The sequence below is a fragment of the Eupeodes corollae genome, chromosome 2 (genome assembly GCF_945859685.1).
Source record: "Eupeodes corollae chromosome 2, idEupCoro1.1, whole genome shotgun sequence".
Lineage (NCBI taxonomy): Eukaryota > Metazoa > Arthropoda > Insecta > Diptera > Syrphidae > Eupeodes > Eupeodes corollae.
In genome coordinates, this window is record NC_079148.1 from 2859321 (window position 1) to 2880286 (window position 20966).

General features: G+C 36.5%; 4 protein-coding genes across 4 annotated transcripts; 2 read left to right on the forward strand and 2 right to left on the reverse strand.

The window, feature by feature from the left end:
• Window positions 1-1989: 1989 nt before the first annotated feature.
• On the forward strand, window positions 1990-10393 carry LOC129947040 (nuclear pore complex protein Nup160 homolog). The gene is made up of 14 exons (XM_056057476.1): window positions 1990-2194; window positions 2263-2368; window positions 2428-2928; window positions 2985-3169; window positions 3227-3627; window positions 3690-4226; window positions 4291-4532; window positions 4595-4780; window positions 4833-5057; window positions 5122-5240; window positions 5295-6070; window positions 6136-6442; window positions 6509-6672; window positions 9991-10393. The coding sequence occupies exons 1-14, from the start codon at window positions 2110-2112 to the stop codon at window positions 10342-10344; spliced, it is 4188 nt and encodes a 1395-aa protein (XP_055913451.1). The 5' UTR covers window positions 1990-2109; the 3' UTR covers window positions 10345-10393.
• On the reverse strand, window positions 10379-11671 carry LOC129947047 (replication factor C subunit 3). The gene is made up of 2 exons (XM_056057484.1): window positions 11498-11671; window positions 10379-11434 (listed from the first exon to the last, which is right to left on the reverse strand). Exons 1-2 carry the CDS (start codon window positions 11555-11557, stop codon window positions 10424-10426), a joined length of 1071 nt encoding a protein of 356 aa, XP_055913459.1. The 5' UTR covers window positions 11558-11671; the 3' UTR covers window positions 10379-10423.
• A 4819-nt stretch (window positions 11672-16490) lies between these two features.
• LOC129947048 (uncharacterized) lies at window positions 16491-17564 on the forward strand. Its single transcript, XM_056057485.1, has 2 exons — window positions 16491-16689; window positions 16760-17564. The coding sequence occupies exons 1-2, from the start codon at window positions 16552-16554 to the stop codon at window positions 17495-17497; spliced, it is 876 nt and encodes a 291-aa protein (XP_055913460.1). The 5' UTR covers window positions 16491-16551; the 3' UTR covers window positions 17498-17564.
• A 101-nt stretch (window positions 17565-17665) lies between these two features.
• On the reverse strand, window positions 17666-19635 carry LOC129947046 (putative nuclease HARBI1). Its single transcript, XM_056057483.1, has 4 exons — window positions 18883-19635; window positions 18393-18828; window positions 18161-18305; window positions 17666-18103 (listed from the first exon to the last, which is right to left on the reverse strand). The coding sequence occupies exons 1-4, from the start codon at window positions 19002-19004 to the stop codon at window positions 17697-17699; spliced, it is 1110 nt and encodes a 369-aa protein (XP_055913458.1). The 5' UTR covers window positions 19005-19635; the 3' UTR covers window positions 17666-17696.
• Window positions 19636-20966: the final 1331 nt, after the last annotated feature.

The window sequence follows — 20966 nt, forward strand, 5'->3', positions numbered from 1 at the left end:
TTCAAAAAAGGGTCTATTATGTAAGAAAAATATTGCATTTAATTGCATGAAACTAACAATTAAAATTAAATTTAAATGAAAGTGTAACAAAACGTAAGAAAGTAACATAGTAACAAAATTAAAAATACAGAAGAAATGTAAAGCTATTATTGTTACACTTGCAACATTATGATAATATTGATGCAGTTGAAGATGTTATAATAAAGATGAACATGTTTGTCTTCACTATAATCTTAACTTCTGTATTATAGGATTTTCATATAAATATCTTTTACATGTTGGTCTTTTCTCTCTATACCACAATTATTCATTTTATATAAAACATCTCGTTTCTTTTTTTTGCATAAATCAAATTTAGAAACATATAAATTAACCATACGCCAGAAATGCACTAATAAAAGAAAAATATTCTTAATAACTGGGTAGAAGGTAGAAGCAACTAGAAGTAAATGTGTTTAGTAACTTATTGGATAAATAAAGTGTACAATAACACAGTTAAACTGATAGTCAACAGTGTAAAAAGTTCTATTCTGCAACATGTTCTTAATTTTCTTCTTAATTTAAAACTAATGTTCTTATTATTGATACCTTAGAGTCACGAAATAATCGCTCAATGATGTATTGTCTTTTGTGGAAAAAAATGTTGATCGCCACACAAAGGCATATTTAACATAAAATCTAATAAGTAAAATCACATCTTTAACCAATTATTACAGAAAGAGTGCAATAAATCCGACAACGGCTTTGTCAAAACCTTTACAACACTGGAACAACTGACAAGTAGAAAGAGAAAGATAAATGTGAAATCGCACTATTCTTCAAGCGAGAATTTAACTGGAAAGTAATTTAAGTAGTGGGTAACTCAGAACTTTAGTTTTACATTGTGAAACAGATCCTTGTTCCTAAAAATTTAGTTTGATGGTGAATCCCATTTCTGCTTTAATGGCTTCCTCAATTAGGAAAATAGCCGTTTATGCAGCAAAGGCAAACTTCTAGCCATAATCGAATCACCATTACATACATACAAATTGACAGTCAAGTGTCCCAAGCAGAGTGATTTGCGGTAGGAATCACGATTAAAAATTGATGTTTAATGAAATTTAGTAGGATCATCCACTTTAAAATCACGATTAATATTGAAAAACTCGAATCATTTTGATAAAGAGAGATTTTTGTATTATGTCGGATTACTTTGAAAAATATGACACTTCTCGACATTTCAAGGTCTCTAGAATAGAAATACATGGTTTCAAGAAAGGTGTCTATTTGCGCGAGTGTACTATGTTTTTTCTACGGCAATATTTCAAAAACCATGACATAACTATTTTTTTTACAGATACTTACTTAGGTCAGACCTGTTAAGGCCGTTGGGGATCCCTTAAGGGACATAGGGTGCGCAGTACATCGCTTATCAAAAGCAAAAACAATATTGGTGACAGAATACAGCCCTGTTTGACTCCACCAGGGATTTCAAAGTCAACTGACAACCTACTATCATGCAGATAATAACATCAAAATGTACAGTCCAGCAAATTTGAAAATGACAAAAGAAATAAAGACGTACGTTTATAATAAAATTTCATCTGACAGTTTCTGATAAATCGAAAAAAAATGTAAACAATACGTGTTACCTACTACAATATTTCACGAAATGAAAAATGTTCGTACCTCCGAAATAAATAACGCAACGAAGAATAAAGCTTTTGACATCTACTAAATGTATGTCTCAACAAAAATTGACAGTGTTAATACATAAATTAATGTCGTACTAAAAGTTTTATTAAATTTGATTACGGTCTCGAATATCTCGACAAAACAGCTTCTTGGCTTTCAAGAATATTACCTCTTAAATTTTAAATACATTATGGGACGTTATAAGATTTTCTAGTCTATTTTGGTAATTTAAATTGGCAACTCTTGAAATATGCGAAATCCAATAACAACCCTGACTAACTGACATTTCTATGAATTTTGAGGTTAGAATTTTGTTTGGCGGTGATAAAACCACAATCAAACGCCTCTTTAATAATTTTTTAAAATATTGTTACTATTTCTTATTAATAATCACATAAGCTTGAATATTTAAAAATAATACACAACCAAATCAGAATGGAAAATTTCACCCTAAGCTACCGCGAAGTTATTCCTGATTTATCCGCCGAAGAAGATTGGAATGAAATCACATTGAACACGGGTTTGTTAAATTGTTTTGTTTCTACTGTCTTAACTCAGATAATAATTTATGTATAAACTATTATTTAGGTGCTACCCAGAGCACCCTTCAGGACATAAAAGTCGCCGAAAAAGCTGGCGGCTACTGCTACAAAAATGCCACAAACAATCACATTCGAAATCGCTTCATATACTGGTAAACCATTTTCAAATGATTTACAAGATTTTATTCTGAAAAGTCCCTTTTCCAACTAGGCGAACCTATCAAGATATCTTGGAACTATCTGAAGTTAGTTTGGACTTTAATCTTTATCAAAGCAACGTCCGCTACAAGTTCACCGACTCACCAGTACTCTCCCTGACCATAACCGAGTTGGAGGACTCAATTGTCATTCTTGTGACAACTGTCTGCAGCTTGCACCGCATCAAATTCTCCCACCCCAATGTTCTGGCTGGAAAACATGAAATATCCGACACTCAATCGTTTTCGATATTTCGTGATGCCAGCACCAATGCAGCTCGTGACCCATCTACCTTCTATGTGATCGGACAGAATACGTCCTCGAGTAATCCAGTTCCACACGCTGCAGCAAGTTTTCTCTCTCCCAACGGCGAAGAGGCCTACTTTGCTCTCGCCTACCAAAACCAACTAACCTTGTATCTGATGAACTGCCACTCAGGGCAGACTTTGGTCCATGTTCTCAAGGAGCACTACATTATGCCAAGATTGTTTTCAAATCTTAAAGGAGCTTTAATGTATGAGGTTACTTTGTATTTTGTGGTGTGTTCTTTAAATGTTGCTTTTATTTTAGTGGAAAATCCAACTCTTCCGATGCTGAATATGCCAACTCCTTGGTGTTCACTCACATCAATGGACACATCTTTCTTGTGGCTCTTTATCGAGATGATCAGTTGCGAATGTGGTCGACGACTTCGTTGCAGAATGTTTGTTCCATAAGTTGCATTCGCGAGGGAGCTGAATCAAGAATGCAAGGGCGTAAGTGAAACTACATTTTTCTGTTATAGCTCTTTGTTTGTATACCTCCTCTTTCAGCTCAAACAAACGCCCTCCGGAAAATCAACGACACAACTTTATGTGCATTTCTCTCCCATTCGATGGGCTCGGAATTTGTTTGCATCGATATCAATTCCGATGGAGCCTCGAATTACTATCTAACTCGCAAGAAAATCATATCCGCCCCTCAATCTGATTTAGCTGATTTCAATGCGTCCGAGTCAAGAATTTGGGCTCTATGGTGTAACGCAGAAGGTGAATTCAGCATATCAAACTTCTGCCTCCAGCGAGGAACTGGTATCAATTGGGTATCGGCGGCAATGGAACCACCACCAGACCGTTACTGTGTCGGCGTCGAACAAGGCATGGATCCACGAGAAGCTTACTGCTCCTATGTTTTCCGAAAATTCGAAAGACCTGTTGTCACAAAGGCTCTTTTTGTAAGTATTCTAAGATTTCCATTTGAGGTTATGATAATTTAGTTAATTTGTTTTTAATTAAGATGTTCCGTCGATCAAGTGTTCGTTTCGACTCCAAACTCTCCATTGTCGCTCTCAAAGAACAAGTCTGCCAGGCAGTCGAGGATGAGATCCAAAACGAAGTCAAAGATTTCGATATCAGCGATGATGAGTATTTGGAAATCTCCACTCGCTTATGGGAACGTTTCTATTCCTGCTGTGAACAGTATCACATCAAAGCCTGTCAACCAATTGGTCTCTTAATTCTTGATCCTATCGATGCTTTGTGTATTGTTAAGAAGAATACATTTTCAATGCTTCGACCATGTGAGACTCTCGAGCACTTAATGGTTTCTGGGGATAATGTCGAAATGGATAATGTTATATCGGTACACTTTGCTGGCAACGAACAAGTCGGAGAGGATTTGGTGAACTTGGTGGCGATGTTGGCGCAAATAGAACAATGGTTACCAGAAGATGTCAAAATGGACTTGGATAAAAAACTCTATCAATTGGAAATGCCTAATGTACTCATAGGGAAGCTGGTTGATGAGATTTTGGATGGCGATCATGATAGAGAGGTGGGTTTATCTTTGCTTGTTTTTCAATGAGATGATGAACTAAGTTTTTCTTTTGTTTGTTAAGATTCTACCCAACAACTTCATAGTAACCATTCGTCAAAAAATTCAAGCCATTAGCGATCTACGAACCCCGATGGCCATGCTCTTAGATAATCTACGCATGGATAATGGAAGTCCTGAAAGCATGCAAACTCATGCAAGTCTCACTCAGTCATCTCGGTTTCTAATGTCGATTGGTGGTCTTTTTGGAAGTCATATTGGAGTGTCTGTTCTTTCGGAATCTGTTAGACAAATGTCATTGATTAGGTTCGAGAAATTTGTTTGTTTGGTTTTTAACTTTGATAACTTTATCTTTCTTTGCACCTCAGCTTTGCTTTGTGTCGTAATTTGCTGATTCTGCAACAGATTCTAATTGATACATGCTCCTTGTCGCCTGACATCCTCGAAACTATTCGTTCTCAATTTATGCCCGACACAGTGATCTTCCTGCAGTCCTACTACGTAATGGTTTGGATATGTGAAACACCGGTTAATCTTGCTGCCTGTTCCACATTGTAAGTGAAATTTACTGACACCTGACAATTACATTTAGAATACTACTTTCAGAGATAGCAGCATTCAGCGTTTGAATATGTTGCAATTTACCAATGGAGGTCCTAAGATTTTCCTCAACGGTGGGAAAAATCACTCAGCTCCTCTGCTTCGGATCTTCCTTAGCTCGAAGGGACTCTACACAGCCTTGGCTCTCTATGGAGAGGGTTGTAAATCTTTGAAAACTCCACAATGGCAACAGACTTTGATTCCTCTCGTGAGAATCATAAGTCAACTCATGTAAGAGAAAACATATTTTTTTTGTCATGAAGTTTTATTTTAGAAAGGTTCCCTTTTCTTTCAGTTGGGCGGTTTCTTTTAACTTCACATTTGGGGAATGGCTATTCAGCACTTGTCAGCACATAATCGTCGAGGACTATGTGCGTCTTTTGAACAGTTGGTGTGAATGGAATGTGTGCTCCAGTGAGTCTCATACTTTAACAAATTTTGGAAATTTTCTTATCACACTTTTTGTAGGACAATTCATTCTGGCAGTATCACTGCTAGACAATGGAGAAACCCACAAAGCCTACGATCTGTTCTTGCAGAGTGCTAAAGGAGTCCTTACCGAACAGTTTATGCGGGAGAAGATCCTCAAGAGCACCGAGGAGGAATTGACTCACAACCAAGCTATCGCTCGATACTACCTAAAAGTCATCCAGCTCTTTGAACAGCACAATGCATTGGATCATATAATTTCCATGGCTCAAGTTGCCATTGGAATTCTCGACAAAAATGATCCACAATTGCCGATGTTCCAATCGATAGTCTTCAACAATCATCTGATTCTCGAACACTATGAGGAAGCCTATCATTCCCTAATTTACAACGCCGAGTTATCGAGGAGAAAGGACTGCTTGCGGCAGTTGGTGGTGACTTTGTTTAATAAGAAACGCTTGGATCTTCTTATGCATTTCCCTTACGTGGGATTGCATGATGAATTCGAGAATATTGTCGAATCCCGAGCTAGATCGCTTGCCATCGATGATAATGAGATCTATGACTTTTTGTATGCGTTCCATGTGAACAATGGGAATATGCGAAAAGCTTCATCTGTCATGTATGAGCAGGCGATGCGTTTGCATCTGGAGAGTGATTCTATAGAAGCCATGAAGAAGCGTTGTTCTTGTCTTCTAGTTTGCATCAATTCGTTGCATCTTATTGACCATCGATATAGGTGGATTGCAAAGCCAGTTATTGGAGATGAATACGGTAGTAATTCTATGACCAATGATAACATGGAAACCGAAGAGGTAATGATAGTGTGACATGATTGGTTCCTCATTTTATTTTTAAATTAAATGTTTTTTTTCTGAAGGCAATTGGAAAGGAACAAGTTGTAGTTTTAGAAATCAAAGACATTCGCAAGGAACTCCTTCAAACTGAGTCATTGATTGTTTTATCGGAACATCGCAAAGACATTGGGGCTTTCCTGCATGCAGGCTCTCAAGAACTTATTGTTATTCTTTCGAATAGTGGACTTTTTACACCAGCCTTGAAATTGGCCAAAGGATTCGGACACAGTGTGTTGCCGGTGTTTGATAGTTTGACAGCAGCATGTGTGAGGACAGCCGATGAGAATCCCAATGACGCATGGTCATGGTTGCAGGAAAATGATTTAGCAGGTAAAAGAACATTTTGAGATGAGGAGTCATACATCTTACAATTTTGTTTCTTTTTTTCATTTGAAGATCTTCCACATAGAAGCAGCGCAGCAGATATGGCTTGGTCCTTGTTGCAAAAATTGGTTGAAGATAATGAGGAAGAAGACTCAACGATGATCCGGAAGAGTGTCGTTAATAAACTTTTGAGTTTAAATGCATTTGTTCCGCAGTGGTTGTATATCGCTTATAAGGTAAGTTTAACAAATATCTTGACTATTAACTCCCCTAACACTGCTGGTTCAAATTTTCGTATCTAAAATGATGGTTAACACTTGCTTTGTTGAGATGTAAGCAACAAGCTTTATTCCTTAAGCGGTTCAGTGAAAGAAAAAACAAAAACTAAGTAGCCAACCTAAACCGATATTGATCTTCACCTGCAAAGCCTCTCAGTCTGCATAGCTCCTTCCACAACGGGAGCGGGAGGGTTTTGCGAGATCTCTTTTTAATGAACAACAATGGTTAAGATTTGTAAGTCATTAGGCCCTAGTTTACAACGAACTTTCGCACCACGTAATTTAATATAATTGATGATTCGTTGAACGAAATTCTGCTCGCCCGACGCTATTGTTTCCACCGTCAGGAACCCAATCTCTGCTGTTACTTCAAATGAACCACAACTTAGCAAAATCCCTGCACAGAGTATGCATTGTAAAGTTTGATACCTCGTGTTTTTTTACAGAATAAAGTAAAAGGATCTTCGTTACAAAAATAAGCTTCGAGTAGTGAGTTTCGAGGCAGTCACTAGTATATTTTTGAGTTTTTCCTGGCCAGACTCACTGCGCGAAGATTGGTTTCGTAACGAAGCCACCACGTTATTACTCGAATTACCTTGAGTAAGCTCGAAATCTTGTGAATAATCACGCTGCTGGTGAGTTCTTCTGCTACTTGAATAGTATGCATCTTTATTGGACGACGTTCTTCTTCTGTTTCAACACAATCAGAGGAAATATATTTTCGCCAAAAAATTCAATGTATCAATAGCAACAAATTTATTTACTTTTAAGGCTGCCGATCGAAGGAGGGTATCAGCCTGAGATATTACGTTTTTCCAGTGACCAACCGCTCGTGCGCCTGATCCCTGTCGGTTCAGGTCTTCCTCGTCGTCTCGAACCTGGGAGCTGAGATTGAAAGATTTTTTTACCGGAGCATTGTTGTGCATTCACTCGATATGGCCGGGTTAGTGTAGGCGATGCGTTTCGGCTCTTTGAACTACATCTACGTCTTGATAGGTTAGGTTAGGTTAAAGCGGCTGTTCATGATAGAAGCGGATACACTTAGGTCAGTTTAATGGCCCATTGTGATACCACATGAATCTTGAAGCTTCCTCCTAAGCTCAATGAAACCAGTTTGAGTCGCTTACGAAGACGTGAGAGTCTGATTATGCTGATATGATTCAGATCGTTTAAGAAGAATTCTCCTAGATAATTCTTGCGTTTTTGAGCTAGAGCAGGGCATGCACAGAGAAGGTGAAGAATTGTTTGCTCCCCTTTCTCGTCCACACGGCTTCTGCAAAATTCATTTGAGCATACGCCTAGCCGCGTACTTTGCTTGATCGTTTTAAACCTAGTGTTGGCCAGATGTTTTTAGTCACCTGACACGTGGTGATGTTGTTCCACCTTGTTGTTGTTTGCCTTCTTCGTAGCGTCTTGCATTAGCAACAGTTTACAAGTAGCGATTGGTATACCAGTATTTGCCAAACGTGGTAAGATGGGCTGCACTGTACTGCCTTACATCTTTATAGAATTGTTACAATTCAGGATTGAACCTTCTCCTCGATTCGCATATAGTACCAAATATCTACTGATTTTCCTCTCAAAAGTGCCAACTGTCACTTCCCCTTTTTAACTTATCGTCCAGCACTCGTACAATTCCAGTCTAATATCACTCTTGTGATCTACCTTCTCAAGGACTTAAAGAAATATATGATAGATCTTATCCTTGCCTGAACCATGTGCATGTCTGAAATAGCTAGTATGATCGACGGTTACTCGGCTTGGTATTTGTAGGTCAATGGGATTGGTTTACAAGTTTAAAAGTTAGTTAGTATAACGTCAAGAAAGATTCGTAAGAAACCTCGTCCTTACGGCATTCAACCATACAATTGATTTTCCATCGGCCTTGAAAAAAGAGTTTGACGACATCAAAATAAATAGAACCTTTAACACTAACCACAACAGGAAGTTAAAAACAGGTTAATTTCCCAATTTTTCTAACCGTATTAATTAAAGTGTATCGTAATAAAAAAAACTCTCTAAGATATCCCTATAACTCCCTAATTGCTGCCGGACCATCCAAAGAAACAAAACTATAATCTTAAGCGTTGAACACGCATTTTTTACCAGTGGCAAGTCGCTGTACAGCTCGTATTACTCCTGATTAAATCTTCTCCGCCAAATGTTTCTTTGCCTGTCCACACAAACCGGACCATAGATCGTACGCAAAACCTTCCTCTCGAAGATACCAAGAGATCCTTCATCCGCCTGAGAAAGGGTCCATGCTTCTGCACCATACAGCAAGACTGGGATGATTAAAGTTTTGTAGAGTGTCTCTTTGGTACTTCGCGATAGGGCCTTATTCCTCAATTGCTTCCTTAGGCCAAAGAAAAGCGATTAGCAATTGTAATTCTACATTTGATCTCCGCGCTGATGTCATTTCCAGAATTAACAGTAGTGCCCAGATAAACAAATTCGCTTACCACCTCGAAGTTTTAACTGTCAATTGTCACATTTTGACCAAGTCTACGGTGTGAATCGACTCTATTTGAAGACATTAAATACTTCGTTTTGTCCTCGTTAATGTCAAGACCCATTTTCTTCGCCTCAGACTCGATTATAGAGAAGGCACCCGTCATAAAGTCGATGTCATCTGCATATGCAAGATATTGTGTTGAATTTTGAAAGATGGTGCCACTTGTATTGGCGTTTATGTTGCGCACCACTCTTTCAAGAACAATATTAAAGCAGCTACATGACAGCGCATCGCCTTGTCGAAGTCCTCTGTTGGTTTCGGTCGAGTCTTCCAATTTCGACGCAGCAACGAGCATTTTCCAGCGTCACGCTGGAACTCGCTTTCAAGTTCTACCCAAATTTGAAATAAGAGCTGGAGCTAAATATCCTAATTTTATAAACTTTCACGTGTTGAACCCCACTCAGTCAATTAATACATTTTCCAAACACCAAGACGTTTCAAAACAACACAGTTCAGACAACTCTTTCGATCCTTTTTTTTCCACCAGTAGTCAAACTTACTAAATATTCGATTAAATATCCACTTTCCCAAGTCTTAGAGACCAGAAGATCTATCAAAATGTCTGTAATCTCTTGGTTATTTCTTGTTTACTACGAAGAGAAAACCAGAACAAGCTTCTTGATCCACATCCAACAGGATGGTCTGCCTTGAGGAACAGTGAAGCCAGTCTTAAAATACCACCGCCAAAAATTAAAGGATTACCTTATTTTAAGTTCTCATTGGCATATTGATTAAAATTGTTTATTTCCCAATCATTTCAGGCTGCCAATTCTTCGGAACTCCTTCGCTTATTTGTAAATCACAGCCGTCTTCTGGAAGCAACCGAACTAGCTAAAGAACTCATCTGGGCCATGCTCGGAGCAGGTAGCGAATATTTCGATTTCAAACGACCAATAGCCGTGACCAATCGTGAGATGTGCCTGCCATTGCATTCGTTGGATCTCCTTATGCACGGACTGAAGCTGAACTCCGACATTGACGTCGAATACAAACAAGCCCACGTCGAACTGGACGAAGTTCTTAAGATGTACATCGATACCGCAGTGCGAACATCAGACGATAAAATACAAATGGCCTATCAAATGGAACGGGATCGTCAGAAGCAGAGAAACTAATTGTTAAAAAAAATAAAATAAATAAAGTCATCTGTTCTTTTGTAGTTAATATATTTTATTTAAATTTTTTAAATTCTTTTTAAAACTCATCCATCATAAGAGATTCAGATATGAATCGTTTGTAAATGTTCATGAAGTGCGCCACAAACGCTTCCAAATGGAAAATATGTTTGGAGCCGTTCTGCATCCGATGCTCATACAAAGTGGCAAACTCCAGTGTTTTGGCTTTCAAAGACATATCACAATTCTTGACCAGATTCTCAACCAACCCTTTGAAAATCATATCTGGAGGCACCCCCTGGGCCAGGAGCTCATACAAACGATCACGTATTTTTTCCAGCTTGGCTGGTGTCTGCTCAAGGATGATTTGGTTAGCTGTTTCTTTAAGGAAAACCTGCCAATCTAAATCGACGATTTCCTGATTTGACGTGAATGGATATTGCTGCACTTTAGCTGCTTCCAGCATCAGAATCGCACGTCTCAGGTTTCTCTCTGATTTCTCTCCTATGCGGTGGGCCAATTCGATGGGGATATTGAGTCCTTCCTTTTTGCAAGTGCTCTGTAAGATTCCAACGATGACATCTTGTGAGGGTGCCGAGACCCTGATTCCCAGACAACGGCTGCGAATGGCCGGGATCACACGGGAAGTTGAATTGACCGATAGAATGATGCGACATGTTGCAACGTATTTTTCCATTGTGCGACGCAGGGCGTGTTGAGCGTCTTTCGTGAGTTCATCTACTTCCGAGAGGACAATCACTTTGAAGTCTCGCTGCCCGTGTGGGTCGATTTGGTGGGTTTGAGCAACCTGTTTGATCAAATCGATTACCACGACACGATCGTATATGCCGGCATCGGAAGGATTCACTTCCATATGATAGTTGCTGCTCACTGTCATGACTTCCACTTTACGATTGGATGGAGTTGTGAAGGTCATAGTTTCGTTTCGCAGACGTTCTACTCCAGATCCATAGAGTTCGCGCAAGAGGCACATTATTCGAGTCTTTTTGCCAGCTCCTGACGGGCCATAGAACATTAGATGTGGGAAGTCACCTTGTTGGCTGAGGTTCCGCAAGTGCTCTGCTTGTTCCTAGAGTAACATTTGTTTTTCTTGTTATTAAAGTGAATGACTTACAACTTGAAATAAAATTACTTTGTGGTAGTCCAATTTGGCAAGCTCCCTTGGTCGGTGTTTGTCCACCCAAAGAGACATGATATTTATATGTTTTTAAGGAGTAGATGTAATAAATAAAATTAATAAACACAAAACGATAAACGATGTTTTAAAACAAATTAGCCGGCCCGCGCTTTTTATTTCAAAAAATGTTGATAACCTTGACATTTGACAACTGAGTCTTTCACGTTCAGGTTTTTGAATTTGTTTAAGGGTGTGTTTCATTGTAAATTTCATATTAAACTCTGTTTACACTAAACAAAAGTGGACTCTGTTTCCAGTTTTTTAAATCTGGTTTTACAAAATGTTGTTAACATTGACATACTATACATGGACTGCTAGTAGCCAACTTCACGATGGTTCCACTTTTAAAGGACAAAACACTAGCGCAAAGAGGGCTATGCGGAAAAATTGTGTAACATTTAATACTCACATCCACTGCTGTCGTTTTTGCTACTATAGTAGTATTTTACTATTTTCAGAGTCAACTGCTACTCTACCCACGGACGAAAACTACTCCCCAAAATAAAACGGAAAATAAATTTTTATTTGGTTTACAAAAAACCAAAATTTAAAATATAATGCCCCAATAATAGTGCAACAGCAGAAAGAAAATTTTCAGATATAAGCCTTATAAAAGATAAAAAAGAAATTCACTCAACGTATAAACGGTAAATGCCCTACTAACTGCTAAGGAACTAATTAAAAACAATTTCACAGAAAAATGGGAGCCATCGAAAACTTTAATCTAGAATAACAAATCATTGTATAAGGCGCCAGTTATAGCTATCATTGGTTTTCATCATTGAAAACAAACATTCGAATGTTTTTGACAGGTCGTTTATAGCTATCCTTAAACATTTTTGTCATTGAAAAATTTCCCGATTGAAATCCACCGACAAAATTTTACTGAGAGAAATCTATCATTGGAATTGTGTGAAATTGGAACACAAATCAGTGGAACGATTCGTTTCACCTTTGAATATAAAGTATCAGCTGTTCAGGAAAATGAATTTCCATCCGTTGTAGAGAAAAATAAATGCGCAATTACACTTTTTTCTCAAAAAACAAATTCTTTGTGTGATTTCCGATGGATGATTATATAATTTTCATTTCTAATCAAAGGGAAACATCGTCTTGATCGATTTCAATGGTAGCTATAATTGACCCCTTAATGATTGTAACTGAAAATATGAAACATCGAATTTACAATAATGCCTTTAATTTATTCTTGAATATTCAAACATGTATGTTGATGTAAAATATAATTTCAATTGTCAATTTCTTATTTAATTAAAAAAGTTATGAGTTTAAATTATTTATTTCAACTATATTATTTTAAAATGTTGGCCTTTAAGCAGTGAAAGCAAAAATTTGGTACGACATTATATCCTTCTATTTGTCTGTTTTCGGAACATTAACCTTCTCAATAGGCCAATTAACTTCGAATTTGGACATTTTTATTTTCAGTTTTTAATTTTGTTCATGGGCCAAGCATGTGTTTGTTGTTTTTTTGTTTCACTCCTCAATTTAAGAAAATGCTCCCCAAAATGATAGAAAAATACTACTCTCTAAATTTTCAAAACGACAGCACTGCTCACAGCAAAAAAAACATGGCATCGTTTGTCTTCAACAAATTATACTAGATGTCAGTACTTTCTATGTCAGAAAAAGCTTTTCTCAACTAAATACGAACAGATGTCGCTAAATATTACATACTTTTTTTTGCCACTGGGCCTGAAAGGGCTAGTGTAGCTAGTTTAAAGTGGAACCATTTTTATTAAAACTTTGTATGGAAAATTCACACCACTAGCAGTCCATGTATAGTATGTCTATGGTTGTTAATAATACTCAGAATCGATAAGAATTGTTTGTTTATAAGCGTTAGAGATGATGTAGAGGTTTATTTTTTATCTGAATGTAAAGTTTCATTGGTTATTGTGTATGATTTGACAGTTCTGCTCATTAAAATTCGAAAATTCATCATAAATTGTTCAACTTCAGAACAGCACTTCCAAATTGGGAAAATTTAAAGTGGGTTTATATGTACATAAATCTGCATAATGCAGACAATTAAAGGGAGGCAGATTTATATGCCAAAGCCTGAAAGTGGGAGAGAAAACAACAGTGGTAACCTAACAAAAGCCAAAACGGAAAGAAAATTGAAAAATCTATCCGGACAACCAAAAAACATTGCTTTAAAAGAAAAACGATGGTTATATGAGAGTTAAAACGCACTTTGAATTCTTTATATATTAAAAACGGATTAAAATGAAAATAATCTCACTAATGAAACGAAAATATTGGAATTAGTTGCACGAACATTACAACTAAAAGGAAATTATGCCTCTTCACCATAATTTTCACCTAATTTTCTTTAATTTGAATTTTGTATCTTTATCTATTTCACGGTTTTAAATGCTTTTAAGTTATTTTTTCAATAAACGAAATTACAACGCATAAAGCGAAAACAATTCTCAAGCCATTAACGAATCACATTCATTAAAATATTTGTGAACATTCCCTGAAACTATCTGCGCGACCTAAATAGCAGACCTCTTCTATTTCGCCATCTCTCGGGATTGGATTAGAAGCCTTTTCCCGGCTGGGGCGTTGATGTCCAATCACTTTATATGACTCAATCATCTAAGTACGGGACCAAATATCAGCTGAAGATTTTTTCTCTCGAAGCATTTTTAGACGTTCTCATCTTTTTTAAATAAGATCCAAGCCTGAGAGCCCTAAACCGGGCTGATGAGTGACTTTAAATGAGTCTTAATGAATGTTAAGCTTCCATGGTTTTCAAAAATTCATTTGTAATACGTTTTTGGGGTGGATTTCAAACTCTAATTTTAATAATATGTACATATATGCTCAAATTAAACTACCCATTTTGAACATTTTTATATCTTTTTTAATTTATGTATTTCAAAAACTTGATGTGATAACCTTGTTTTGATGACGAATTCGTTACATAAATAGTTCACTATTACACGGTTACGCATTTTTTTTAAAAGGCATCATAAAATTAATACTTCTCGTTTCTTCGAGGTTTATGAAGAACATGTGAGGAAGATTTTTGAAAAGTAATTAAAATACTGAAAATATTTTAATAATGGGCCCTATCGTGAACAAGATTTCCCGTGAAATATTTCCCACGTTCGAAAAATTCGTATCGTGAATGATATTCGAAATTCCGCTCGGAATTTATTGCTATCGTGAACAATATTTGCATGGGAAATTTGATGTGATTTCTCTGGAATTTTTCCGCATTTATTTTGGCGGAGAAATTAAGGCGAGACGGAGCAATGTACAGTTGTGTTCAAAAAAATAGGAGTGCCTGTTCTTTTTAGATTAAATCGTGATACAAAAGTTGTATAATTTTTTTAAATTTATTTTTTCTTTTGTACAAAAAAGGTAATCCAGTCTTTTATTATTATGCTTAAAGATTACTTTGTTTAAAATAAATAAGTTAGTAAAAACATGAATTTTATCAAAATAAAGCCAAAACGAATTGTTCAAAATAATAGGAGTAAACAAAATAAAGTATAAAAACTAAAAAAAAATATTCAATATTAAGATTTTTTTGTCAGTATTTTGTGGAAAATCCTTTGTTTTTTTATAATTGCTGCACATCTGCGTGGCATAGAGTTCACAAGGGCCCGACAACGCTCAACTGGAATTTGGTTCCATGTTTGCTCGACTGCGTTCCACAACTGCCTCGAATTCAAGGGTCTTTGTCGAGAAACACCCTTTTTCATATCTGCCCATACATGTTCTATGGGATTGAGGTCAGGCGACTGAGCTGGCCAGTCCATGACCTCAACCTTATTGACCCGAAACCATTCCTTGGCAGACTTACTGGTGTGTTTCGGGTCGTTGTCTTGTTGAGATACCCATTTAACCGGCATATTCCAACTCGCATAGGGCAGCATCACAGTGGACATTATATCCACGTAAACGCGCTGGTCCATCGTGCCAATGATTTGATGTATGGGGCCAACACCAGCATATGAGAAACTGCCCCATGCCATCACTTTAGCACCTCCATGCTTTACCGTTTTAATGGTGTACCGAGGCTTAACTCGGAATTTTCTGCACGTCGGACGTATTGCCTAGAGCCAGTTCCACCGAATAAAACAGTTTTGGTCTCGTCAGTCCACAAAATGTTTCACCATTTATCTGCAGGCCAATTAGCATGGCTTCTTGTAAATTTCAAACGAGCGGCTACATGTTTTTTTGTAAGCATGGGCACTTTTCGTGGACTGCGAGCGAAAAGATTGTGTTCCAACAATCGCCTTCTTATTGTTACGCTACTTACTGCCGGTCCTAGATCTTCCTGGATCATCTTAGAGGACGCAAAAGGATCCTTTCGGCTGTAGCGAACAATACGACGATTATCATTTTCACTCGTTTCTCGTTTCCGTCCCCGGGTTTCGACTTTTTTTTTCATATTTTACAGCATTGGCGATCATTTGGTCAGAGCACCCCAACATCAACTTTATATCCTTATAAGTTTTTCCTTCATTTCGCAACTTTTTTACGATTTCCCGTTTTTCTTCGGTGCAATGCTTTCCTCGGCCCACTAAATAATCAAACTTGTTTAGATATTCGATATTCCAACTATTTAATATTCCTATTTTAATTTAGTTACTTACTGTTTATTTTTTTAAGTTTTTGATTTTTTTTTACGTACAATATAACTCACACTCCTATTATTTTGAATAGCCTGATTGAGAGTAAAGATCATTTGATCTCTGGTTACAAATGTAAACGGTTATGAATTCCAAACTAGTTCATTGTTTTATCATCTTTAATGTCCCGTTATACTTACAGGTAGAGAAATGGGCTGATTACCAGTATACACATGGTAAAAAAAAAACACTTGAGCAAATTTTGTAAAAGCACTCCTATTATTTTGAACACAGCTGTAAGTGCATTTGAAACTTTTTTAAAAAATAAAAACAATTTTTTAATGTTATTATAGGACGAACTCAACAAATCAAAACCAATTAGAACTTCTGGTTAGTATTATGGAAAAGAATACGGATATAGCGACTGGATTTACCACCTATAGAGCAAAAGAAGATTTGGCAAAGTTTTGGAAGAAAACGGAGACGGAGCTCAATAGCCTTGGTCCACCAATCAAATCCATATCCGATTGGAAAAAAGTAATATTTTGTTTACAAAATTATAATGCTTGTGGCTCTAAAAATGTTTTTCTTTTTTCAATACAAACAGGTATGGCTCGACAAAAAAAAATATATTCGGAACAAAATGTCAGAAAATATAAAAAATAAAAAAGCTACCGGAGGAGGTCAATTTAAGGAACACAAATTTTCGCGTTTGGAGGAAACCATCATCAGAATATGTTCCATGAAGGATTCGATAGAAGGTTGCCGAAATGCATCTTCATTTGGATTACCTTCGTGTAGTAAAAAAAGGAAAATGGGGAACCAAGATAAAGAAAACGTTCCCTCACTTCAAGCAAGTTTGGAATGTGTTCTTGACTTCGATGAAAGTCATTCTAAGTCTCCAGTAGATCGTCAACAAATTGAACCAGAACCCCAGCCTGTCGCTGATGACATTATGAATTCAAGCAAATCGTCAAAAAAAAGAAAATCATTTAATACGACGAACCCAGAATATCTAGAACAAGAGCTTTCTAGTCAAAAAGAGATTTGCACTAAAATAGGAAAAGCCGTCGATTTTCTGGAAAGTCATCAAGAGGAATTTTCTCAAAAAGTACAAAAAATTTACCGATCTATAGATAGGCTCTATGATCAGCAAAAACTTATGTTGAAAGAAATGTGTCGCCATAACATCCAATTGGAACAGCAAAAACAACAAAAGTTTGAAGAAATTAAACGCCACAATAACAAAATGGAAAACTTGAGACTCAAAGAAATTGAATCGAAGATAAAATTTAAAGAGGACCTCATTCAAATTGAGGAAGAAAAGCTCCGAAAGATGCAATAATTTGTTTTAAGTGAAGAAAGTTTTGTAACCAGTTACTTTATTTATTTTATGTAGTGAAATATTTTTATGTTTATTTTTTTGTTTATTTTATTTATTTTTTTAATAATAATAATATATATATATACATATAGATATGTTTGTGAAGTTCCTGACTGTGAATTGAAGATGATGTGATATATCAAATAAAAAAAAATAAGTTTCAAATGCTGTTTCCAATACTTCTTCTTAATTCCTGTCCAACGGCTAAATATTCGGCATCGCTTGCTGATTGGAGGTCACTTTCAGATAGCACATTCGAAGGATCCGCGGTATCTTCCAGAATCGTTGAGTCAACCTGGTACTCCATTGGAAGACTGATTTTAAAAAATATGCACATGTTGTGTAAAGCACAGCATGTGTTAACGATTTGGATTGCTTTTTGGGGTTCATAGTGGAGTTCTCTGGCGCCTAGAATGCATCTCCACCTACCTTTCAGAACCCCGTTCACTTGCTCAATTATTTTGCGAGCGGCTTTATGTGCTTTGTTGAATTTACTCTCCGGTGATCCTTCCTGGCATGTTCTATGCGGAGTAAGTAGCCATGGCGCTAATGGGTATCCTGCGTCACCTAAGAGGAAAAAAATTAATGGTAAAACAATTCAAAACAAAATTATAACGTTTTTACCTAATAGCCAAAAATTTCGTTCGCCACTCAGATATCGTTGTAGCAAATGGGAACGAAACTCCGACACTTTCCACACCAATGAATCGTGGCATGCTCCTGGATGTGTTGCATCGACGAAACGAATCTTCATTTCTTCATCACAAATCTAAAAATATGAATAAAATATGTGTATTTACTTAACCGTATTCAAATATAGGTAACAATACCTATAGACAACTTTTGAACCACTTACAAGTAAAACATTCAGGCTATAGAATCCTTTTCTGTTGAAAAACAAGTGCTGAGATGCATGCGGTCCAACAATTCTTACGTGCGTTCCATCTATACACCCAATCACTCCTGGAAGTTTATATTTTTCGAAAAAATGCAAATTCGTACTTCTTTGCTCTTCTGCGGTTTGACTTTTGATCCATTCTGGACAAAGATTTTCCTCGAAAATGTTAAGGAAGTTTGACAATACTTCTGAGAATGTTGATTGGGCAATACCTACATCGTGGTCCTTACCGACTCCTCTTTGGTACCCACCTTCAGCAAAAAAACGAAGACACGCACTTAGCCTGACGATTTTCGGCACAGCGAATGATTTTTTTGCTATGGGGAAAGAATCGGAGAGGGTATCTAGCAAATATTTGAATACATTTTTATTTATTCGATAATTCTTGATAAATCTGAAACAAGAATAATTAAAAAGATAATTTGGCATATTGCAAAATTTTACTCACAGTTCTTGTGGTAGCTCCAAGGGGTTGGAATTATCCCTTAATTCGCGTCTTATAGACCTGATTTCACTTTTTTTTGTTTCTTCCTCCTCCACCGCCAGTAATACAAATCCTATGCTATGCATTTTAAAGGTTTAAAATTCGATGTAACCAAAACAAAAATTATTTCAAACAACAAGAAATGTAACTGTCAAAACAGTGTTTTTAGATGGAGGGACTTTTTATTCTTCAAATTCTTCAAGAGTCAAAGAGGACAATTTTATGCTATTTTATGCCAATTTTGAGGAAACAAAAGTACCATATAATTCTTCCTTCTCATGAAAAAAAAAGAATGCATTTTAAATATTCCGGAACGAATAAATAAAAACCGCAAAATGATTTATCCGGAATATTCTGCTGAATAAAGAAACGTAAAATGATGATTCCAAATATTCTTAATGAATAAAGAAACAAAGTTGATGTTTTAAAAGATTTTACAAATTCATAATAGGGGAAATTTGTTTGGGATATTGTTTTATTGTACAGGGAATTTTAGGGAATTTCAACTAACAATTAAATTTTTTTTAATTAAGATCCTATGATAACACTGCACACAATTCGAAATTGAGTTCCGAAAAAAAATTGTTTTTTCGATGTTGGTAGTTAATTCCCTGGGAAAAATTTATTCCGAGGGAAATTCACGATAACTCGAAATGTTTCTTGGGAATGAAACTTTCCGTGGGAAATAAAATTCCCCGGGAGATTCCCGATAAGGCCCAATATTGAAGATAGTATTTACATATGTACATATGTATATATTTGAAAAATCATCACTAACTCACTAAAAAAAATATGCAAAAAGCCTAATGTCTAAAAGAAACCTGAAGTAAGAAAGAGATATTGAAGACACATTGGAATAAGGCCATTAAAACCGTTAGGAAAAGTATAAAAAAGGTCACTAAACCGTCAGTTATTTAATAAAACCTACTGTGGCTCTAAATGCAAGACACATTATTTGATTAAAGAACCGAATCCGGATCTCAATCGAATACCTAAAAAATGGTTGCCATAACCAAATCACTGGATATCTTAATTAATGCCGAATCTGTAACTACCGATGATGCTAAACCTACGGAATAGGGTGCATGAAGAACCGGAACTGGGTCCTTTTTATCATTAATTCTTCACCCAACCAACACCACAACAGTATAGAATTTAATTGTTTCGGACACAAATTATACCAAACCTTTTTTTCAATGCTTTAGAAACTTTGCCATATATTATCCACTTCCAGAGGACTGTGAATCTCACCTCGAGTTCTTGGCAAACTGAATTTTCTTATTTAAATTTGTTCACTGTTGTAAATGATGGACAAGCTTAATTCCTTTCCTAATAATAAAATAATAAACAAAAACACATCGCAGCATTTAAAATAAAGGAACATTACAAAGCATGTGAGAGATTCAACTTAGGTCTAAAAAAGTGGTCATTAATAAATTGGGTGGCGCAACAGTCCGTTGTGAACCAGGGCCTAGTGACTTACAACTCTCAACCATTCCTGTGTGCGAGTACTGTTGTCAGGAATGGAAGGGACCTACAATTTTGGGTCGAATCCGAACGGCTAGTTTCTGAGAAAGCACTTTTTCATGATAAGAATTGCTCTTGAAGGATTTGTCAATTTCTCGCAAGAGGCAGTACCCGCGAAATTTAATTTTTTTAAATTAAGGTGGCACAGGATTGAACCCAAGACCCCTTGCATGACAGTTGAACGCACTAACCATCATGCCACGAGTACAAAAAAGTGGTCATTATTAAATTTAAATTAAAAGGAAAAAGTAAGACTCTCCTTTAACCATAAACTTTGTTCGAACCCCAGGTAATAGCATAACTCGTAGATGCACACATTTTTTGTATCACCTTTGAGTAGAATTTTCACCATGTTCATTACAGTACGTGTCTTAGTGGTCTTTGCTCTACACTAAGGCCCGTCTTTTCAACGATTAAAAAAATTGATCTTTTTGTTGAGGAATCTCTTTCTAATAAAAATGTCACCTAAGATCTATTCAGATGTTTTGCTAAAACACGTAAAATCAGACGACTTGTTTTCA